Source organism: Neoarius graeffei, chromosome 1 (assembly GCF_027579695.1).
Source record: "Neoarius graeffei isolate fNeoGra1 chromosome 1, fNeoGra1.pri, whole genome shotgun sequence".
Taxonomy (NCBI): Eukaryota; Metazoa; Chordata; class Actinopteri; order Siluriformes; family Ariidae; genus Neoarius; species Neoarius graeffei.
Genome location: NC_083569.1, coordinates 107,794,636 through 107,803,231, shown reverse-complemented (window position 1 = coordinate 107,803,231; position 8,596 = coordinate 107,794,636). Strand labels below are relative to the sequence as shown.

General features: G+C 42.3%; 1 protein-coding gene across 2 annotated transcripts in view; it reads left to right on the top strand.

Moving 5' to 3' along the window:
• The first annotated feature begins 388 nt into the window (after positions 1 to 388).
• Positions 389 to 8,596, top strand: part of LOC132881582 (peroxiredoxin-6-like) — a 28,700-nt gene continuing 20,492 nt past the window's right edge. For both annotated transcript variants that reach the window (XM_060914210.1, XM_060914218.1), the window contains exon 1: positions 389 to 492. In XM_060914210.1, the coding sequence (XP_060770193.1) occupies positions 401 to 492 (92 nt within the window). In that variant the 5' untranslated portion in view covers positions 389 to 400. The remainder of the gene's footprint in view (positions 493 to 8,596) is intronic.

The following is an 8,596-nucleotide window of genomic DNA, read 5'->3' as shown; positions in this document are numbered from 1 at the left end:
CCTGTGATGACCTGGCGACTTGTCCAGGGTGTACCCCGCCTTTCGCCCGTAGTCAGCTGGGATAGGCTCCAGCTTGCCTGCGACCCTGTAGAACAGGATAAAGCGGCTAGAGATAATGAGATGAGATGAGATCTGCATGCAAAAAGAAATCAGGAAGGCAGCAAACACTTTTTCACACCACTGTATATGGATATGATGGTCGGGGGTGCATAAACTTTTGCCTGCATAGTGTATAAACAAATTAGAACGCGCATAGCTGAGTCTGGCATTTAGAATTGTTGTTTGCCTGGTTTTATGGCGCACACGTCAACTCCCGTGACGCGGGCACGAGGAGGCGTCTGTGGTGCGCGCTCCCGCGCTGCATCTCTTCCTCCTCCTCCTCAGCAGCAGCAGCAGCATCATGCCGGCTCCTCTACTCGGAGATGTGTTCCCTAACTTTGAAGTCGAGACCTCCATCGGCAAACTCAGACTCCATGACTACCTGGGAGACTCGTGAGTATCGGATTGAGATTGGACACTATAGGTTATGGGATTCCTGTATCAGGCATAGAGAGCTCAGAGTGAAAAATCTGAAATAATAGCTACTCTTGTCTTGAATTTTAATCTAATAAAAATGAAAGGGAAGTCTTCAATCAGATTTTTAGCTGAAAAATCTCATGCCTGAATATTGCACTGCAAAAAAAAAAAAAAAAATCTTATTTGTCTATTTTCAAGTCAAAACATCTAGGTCTTTGGCCGCCCTAGGCGAGATTGAGTTTAGGCGCCCCGCCCCAGGAAAAAAACCCTCTAATAACATTTAAATCTAATCACTCTATTCTATTACTATTAAACAATGTACGGTGCATGGACAATAAACAAGAAGTCATTTTTATCTTTTTCATTATTGTTATTATTATTAACATAAAGTGTCACAAAGTAAAATGACCACACAAATTCAATACACATCTCCATATAATGGGCAAAAACTCTTCCGCACCCTGTTCAAAGTGTAGTGCATGGACAATAAACAAGAAATTATTTTTAGTTTCTTTTTTGCTATTAAAAGTTAAGTCATCTCTGAAGAATTAACAAATTAAATGAATAAAAAATTCTACAGGGCGGCACGGTGGTGTAGTGGTTAGCGCTGTCGCCTCACAGCAAGAAGGTCCTGGGTTCGAGCCCCGTGGCCGGCGAGGGCCTTTCTGTGTGGAGTTTGCATGTTCTCCCCGTGTCCGCGTGGGTTTCCTCCGGGTGCTCCGGTTTCCCCCACAGTCCAAAGACATGCAGGTTAGGTTAACTGGTGACTCTAAATTGAGCGTAGGTGTGAATGTGAGTGTGAATGGTTGTCTGTGTCTATGTGTCAGCCCTGTGATGACCTGGCGACTTGTCCAGGGTGTACCCTGCCTTTCGCCCGTAGTCAGCTGGGATAGGCTCCAGCTTGCCTGTGACCCTGTAGAAGGATAAAGCGGCTAGAGATAATGAGATGAGATGAAAAAATTCTACAATTCTAAATTGTGCAAACTTAAGCACCCTGTTAGGACATCAATGGGCTGTATTTTCAAACAAAAGTGCTATTATGGGTACTTTGTTATTGAAGTAACATTACAATGGGACTCGTCTGGTCTTCCTAATGGCAAATTCCTTGATAATATCATCAAATGATATTTCTCTTGAGATCTCTTGGTCGATGCTCATCAGAGCAAGCCCGTTCAGACGTTCTTGACTCATTGTTGACCTTAAACTGTCATTTTAATGAGAACACAGATCAACAAAGCAACTTTGTTTTATTAAAAAAAAAAAAAAACGTTCCAGGCACCATTGGAATATCTCGCTGCGAAACGTGTTCGGTGCATAAAAGACCTTTACTTCAGCCCAGACTGCTCAATGACACCGACAGACTGCTCCAAGTGCAGCCATATTCAAAACAAGCAACAGATCTATGTCAGTTATCTACGTTATGCAAAAACACTCTTTAGCCAACAACACTTATGGCCCTTTTCCACTACTCTTTTTCAGCTCACTTCAGCCCGACACGGCTCGCGTTTCGACTATCTAAGAACAGCACGACTCAGCTTGCTTCAGCCCTGCTCAGCCCCCAAAACTCGCACGGTTTTGGAGTGGGGCTGAAGCGAGCCAAACCGACCCGAGTGGGGCTAGGGGCGTGAGGAGACACTCCCCTGTGCACTGATTGGTGAGGAGGAGTGTCCTCACACGCCCACACACGCCCCGCGAGCACGCTGGGATCTGTAAACACCGTAAACCCAGAAGAAGAATAATTACGAATTACGAGAATTTCTGAAGCCTTATGCGCCTCGCCTCATCTATACGCTCTTGCCAGTATCTGTTGGCGTTGTTGGTGACAACAAGCCACAGCACCAAGACCAGCAACACTAAAGACACCATGTCCTCCATGGTTATTGTTTACTCTCCGGGTTGTGAGACTACTGCTTAAAAGCTCACTGATGTCACTGTTTGCGCCGCATAACGACATCACGTGACGTCCACCCACTTTCGCTAACTCCACCCAATGTGTCCACCCACTTCCAGCCAGCACGGTTCAGCGCGGTTGTAGTCGAAATGCAACTCCAACAGCCCCGCTCAGCTCGACTCAGCCCAACTCAGCACGGCACGGCTCAGCCCGACTCAGCCGCGTTGGTAGTGGAAAAGCGGCATTAGGCTATTACATGGCCAAAACAGAGAATAGCCGCGGATGCGCACCTGAGCGCTTATTGTTTCATGATTAACAACCACCACCACACCCCACCCCGCTTTTTTTGAGAAATCGCACCCTGACTACATGCTTTGCTGTACAATTAAATTAGGCTAAGACATTATAATGCTGACTCGTTTTCAGAATAGTGGAAGTCATAATTTTCTCCCCCCGTTTCTGCGCCCCTGGATGGACGCAGCGCCCTTAGCATTTGCCTATATTGCCTATGCCACGGGCCGGCTCTGCATCTAGCCACCCTTATTATAAGACATAATTGCCCAACAAGCAAAACCTCATTTAGCTAGAAAGGCTAGTTTTTAGACAGCCCATCTTGAAAATCTTGTATAGACAAAATGTCTTGAAAAAGTCTTATTTGGAGCACCTTTGAAAATAAAAAGTTAAAAAAAAAAAAAACAAGTAAGTACATTTTGGACATTTGTCAAATGCGGTTCATCTTGTTTCAAGAAAAAAAAAACAAAGTATGCTTGTTTTGGGAATAAATGAACTTTACTGAAATCTTTGAATCTTTCATTACAATTCAACTCCACCTTACAGATCCTAAGTTTACTGCGACTGTTTTCTCAGTCATTCAGAGTGAGCTCCTTCTAGATGCTGTACAGACTCTAGACCAGACAAGTGCCTTCAAAAAGGCTATGAGTGAGTGGAGGGCGTTTTAGTGAGGGCTTTTTGGAATGCTGCGAGTTAAGTTCAATGTTTTTTTGTTTGTTTGTGCCTGATCTTGTAAACCCCTCGTACACATGAATAGTCAGTGCCCCCAAAATGCACTGTTGCTTTGGCTTTGTGTAAGCACTGTAAGTCAAAATGCGTAGACTTTTTTTTATTATTATTTTCTTTTTTTTTGGTGCCTGAGGTCCTGGGGAAGTGGAATCTTAAGAGATGTTTTAATGTTTGAATGTTGAAATGGGAAAAAATAAACTTGTTGCAATGCTACACGTGTCATCAACTTGATTCAAGATAGTCTCTGGTCTCATATCTAGAGTATTTTACTAATTACAGGTCACAAAAGGAGAATCTTTTAAGCTGGCAATGCTTAGTTGTAGAATTTAACAATCCTAATATTAGTATATTTATCTTAAATTCAGTTTTTACTGCTAAGACTTTGTCATGAATTTAAGTGAAATACCCTTAAAATGAAATAAATAAAAATGACTTGAATGGCTAAATGTAAGAAGTACGATCTTGTTATAAGAACTATTTTGATTATTTTGAGTTAATCAGATCTCGCATAATAAGTTCCCCAATCTTATTTTGGAATTATTTCTATCTAAAAACAGGTTAGATTTTTCATCTTACTTTAAGAAATCTTACCAAGTCAAATTTGACTAGTTCCATTGGCAGATTTTTTTTCACCTGATTCAAGCAAATATGCTTTGTTTTAATCTTTTATTTCTTATTTTTGAAAGGCCATTTTTTGCAGTGTGTATACATACAGAGACCCACAGAAAATAACACAAGTGACGCTTTAGAAAAATGTTTATCATTTCACTTGTAAACTTTCAAACATAAATTCAAAATAGCACTAAGACACTCCCACACTATTCAAATACACTCACCAAACGAATTCTCTGTCATGCAGCATTCCACTGAACACTTTCGAAGTTGTACAGTTTGTTTCTGAAATGATATCACTTTTGGCATCATTTTTCCCACCATGGCTGATGCTAAAATTTCTGCGACACAACTGCAAAAAGAAATTCTCAAGAGTTAAAAACATTTCAATATGATAAATATATTCCGTTTATACAGAGGTGCAGATCCTACTCATCTCATCTCATTATCTGTAACCGCTTTATCCTGTTCTACAGGGTCGCAGGCAAGCTGGAGCCTATCCCAGCTGACTACGGGCGAAAGGCGGGGTACACCCTGGACAAGTCGCCAGGTCATCACAGGGCTGACACATAGACACAGACAACCATTCACACTCACATTCACACCTACGGTCAATTTAGAGTCACCAGTTAACCTAACCTGCATGTCTTTGGACTGTGGGGGAAACCGGAGCACCTGGAGGAAACCCACGCGGACACGGGGAGAACATGCAAACTCCACACAGAAAGGGCCTCGCCAGCCACGGGGCTCGAACCCAGACCTTCTTGCTGTGAGGCAACAGCGCTAACCACTACACCACCATGCCGCCCTTACAAATGATCAACTATTTTTAATTAAAAAATAAGAACATTAAGAATTTACATCAAAGGGTGTGAATGACCTATTGTAGTTTCGAAGAATATGTAATTTACCTGCTTTTACCCCACCATAAGATTGGGATAACTGAATTGCAATTGAATAATTGGGATAAATGAATCACTTTGTAGTCTTACCTTGCAAAATGCGTTGGTCTGGCTGGTCGAACATTTGCTTATCAATGGAAATTCATCCTCCCATGCAACCTGGTATTTGCATTCATATTTTTGCTGTTTGGTATTGGGTTTAGTGGCCATGATGAATGACTGCTTGTAAAAAATGTTGGACAGCCTGGGTGAATCCTACATTACGGAAGTTGATCAGCTGACGTCAGCAGTGTTTCTCATATGATTCTGATTGGACATAATCGGGAGTATTTTTAACTTGGTGGTAGGGATTCCCCCAAACCGGGAGATTATCCAGTTTTTAACAAATACGATCGGGAGACGGAGGCTAAAATTGGGAGCCTCCCGCCGAAATCGGGAGGGTTGACACTGTGACAGAACTATAGACTCTTTAGAAGACTCATCAGACTCAGACTCATGGCACAGACTCATGCCAACAGTGTGAGAAAAATGGGCATTAAACTGTACTTTGTATTGTGCTACCTTTAACTTTTCTAAATTGGAAATTTGGCTATAAATAGATTTAAAAGTTCACATGGAGCTTTCTGGATGTAAATCATACTGTAAATATATAGAGGAGACTTGGGATGGGGAGACCTGGTACAGTTTGTATTCTCATAAATTAATTTCAACTAATCAGGTTTTAGATTAGATTAGATTAGAATTTTATTGATCCCTTTGGGAGGGTTCCCTCAGGGAAATTAAGATTCTAGCAGCATCATTACAGGATAAACAGAGAAAAGAAATAGAGAAAAAACTTCTAGATAAATTAAATGAAATTATTTACATATACAAATATAAAAAGAATAAGATATGGGGAAGAGAGGAGGGGGGAAGGGGGCAGCAGGAGAGATATTGCACTTTATATTGCACATTAAATTGCACAGTATTGCTCATTGTCAGGCTAGGCTACTGTTCCTTCCCGTCCTCTGTCCTCCTGTTACCCCTTCCCCCCCAGAGAGGAGTTGTACAGTCTGATGGCATGACGGACAAAGGAGTTTTTAAGTCTGTTCGTCCTGCACTTGGGAAGGAGCATTCTGTCACTGAAAGATTACATCAGAAGTTCAACTGTGGGTGGTAAAAGAGAGCAACTGGACTTACTTGAAGATTCTTGAAGACGTTTCACCTCTCATCCGAAAGGCTTCTTCAGTTCTGTTTGACTAATAGGGAGTATCAGGTATTTATCCTCTAATGGATGAAAAGCAATCCTAAGGTGTCATTGAATCATCCTGTTGGTGTGGGTCACTGGGGGCTGGGTGTGAACGGCCTAGAGAGTCGTTGGGATGATCACTGGATTGTTGGTTCTCTCTGTCCTCCTGTGAGTCACTGAAAACAGCTGGGTTTTGGTGTGCATTCAGTTGTCTGGGAAGTGTGCCAAGGACTGCAATGTAGGTGGCTGATAAATGATGTCTTAGACCACCACCTCTGTTCAGTGATGGCCGTTCCAGGTTGACAAAAATGGCTTCTTTAACTCCTCGCTCATACCAACGATCCTCAAAAAACAACCAAACACTCAAATTTGGTGCACAAATTTTAGTTTTCTTTGGGTTTTCTGAAATCAAAGAAATTATACATACAGGGTCAAATATTTGCATATACTCAGATTATTAATTCAGAGGTGCTGAAACTTCCAAAATGTCTCTTATCTTGCCAAGCCCGAGGTCTCTTAACTTAAGTGATCATGACTGACTACAGCTGGTAGCTTCTCTGTGCCTTCATAAAAAGGGTTTGTTTACAGCACTTATTGGATTGACCAACACACAGTAAAATGGGAAAGTCCAAGAAGTTTAGTGCAGATCTGAGAAAGAGGATTGCAGATGTACACAACTCCAGAATGTCTCTTGGAGCCATTTCTAAACAACTGCAAATTCCAAGATCAGTTCAAACAATTGTATCCAAGTTACTGTGAGGTGTAGTCACTTTGCCAAACCACTTTGCTTCAAGAAAACCCAAACTGTCACCCTCAGCTGAAAGGAAATTGGTTTGGATGGTCAGGAACAACCTGGGAACCACCATGGCACAGCCCTGCCATGAACTGGAAGCTGATGGATCACTGTCTACAGTTCAGATCACCATGGACTAAGAGGCTGCTCTCCAAGAAATAACCCCCTGCTCCAAAACTGACACCTTCAAGCTTAACTAAAGTTTGAAGCTGACCACATGGACAAAGAAAAAGCCTTCTGGAGGAAAGCTGTATGGTTAGATGAGACAAAGATTGAGTTGTTTGGCCACAATGACCACCATGTACAGAGGAACACTGTACCAACTGGTGGTGGTGGTAGGATCATCATGCTCTGGGGCTGTTTTGCTGCCAGTGGAACTGGTTCATTTCACAAAGTGGATGGAATAATGAAGAAGGAGGGCTACCTCAGAATTCTTCAGCATAAACCATCAGAAACTTGAACACGACTTGGGACTTGGGAGTTACAACAGGACAATGAACCCAAACACGCATCAGAGCTGGTTGTGGAGGATGAACTTCTAGGATTAGCAGTTAATTTGTAGGTGAAAATAGAGTCAGGTGTTTTCAATCAATGGGATGACAATCAGGTGTGATTGGGCACCCTGTTTTATTTAAAGAACAGGGATCTATCAAAGTCTGATCTTTACAACACATGTTTGTGGAAGTGTATCATGGCACAAGCAAAGGAGATTTCTGAGGACCTCAGACAAAGTGTTGTTGATGCTCATCAGACTGGAAAAGGTGACAAAACCATCACTAAAGTGTTTGGACTCCACCAATCCACAGTCAGACAGATTGTGTACAAATGGAGGAAATTCAAGGCCATTGTTACTCTCCCCAGGAGTGGTCAACCAACAAAAATCACTCCAAGAGCAAGGCGTGTAATAGTCAGCGAGGTCACAAAGGACCCCAGGGTAACTTCTAAGCAACTGAAGGCCTCTCTCACATTGGCTAATGTTAATGTTCATGAGTCCACCATCAGGAGAACACTGAACAATAATGGTGTGCATGGGAGGGTTGCAAGGAGAAAGCCATTGCTCTCCAAAAAGAACATTGCTGCTCATCTGCAGTTTGTTAAAGATCACTTGGACAAGCCAGAAGGCTATTGGAAGAATGTTTTGTGGACGGATGAGACCAAAATAGAACTTTTTGATTTAAATGAGAAGCGTTATGTTTGGAGATAGGAAAACACTCCATTCCAGCATAAGAACCTTATCCCATCTGTGGAACATGGTGGTGGTAGTTTGGGCCTGTTTTGCTGCATCTGGGCCAGGACGGTTTGCCATCATTGATGGAACAATAAATTCTGAATTATACCAGCGAATTCTAAAGGAAAATGTCAGGACATTTGTCCATGAACTGAATCTCAAGAGAAGGTGGGTCATGCAGCAAGACAACGACCCTAAGCACACAAGTTGTTCTACCAAAGAATGGTTAAAGAAGAATAAAGTTAATGTTTTGGAATGGCCAAGTCAAAGTCCTGACTTTAATCCAATTGAAATGTTGTGGAAGGACCTGAAGCGAGCAGTTCATGTGAGGAAACCCACCAACATCCCAGAGTTGAAGCTGTTCTGTACGGAGGAATGGGCTAAAATTCCTCCAAGCTCGTGTGCA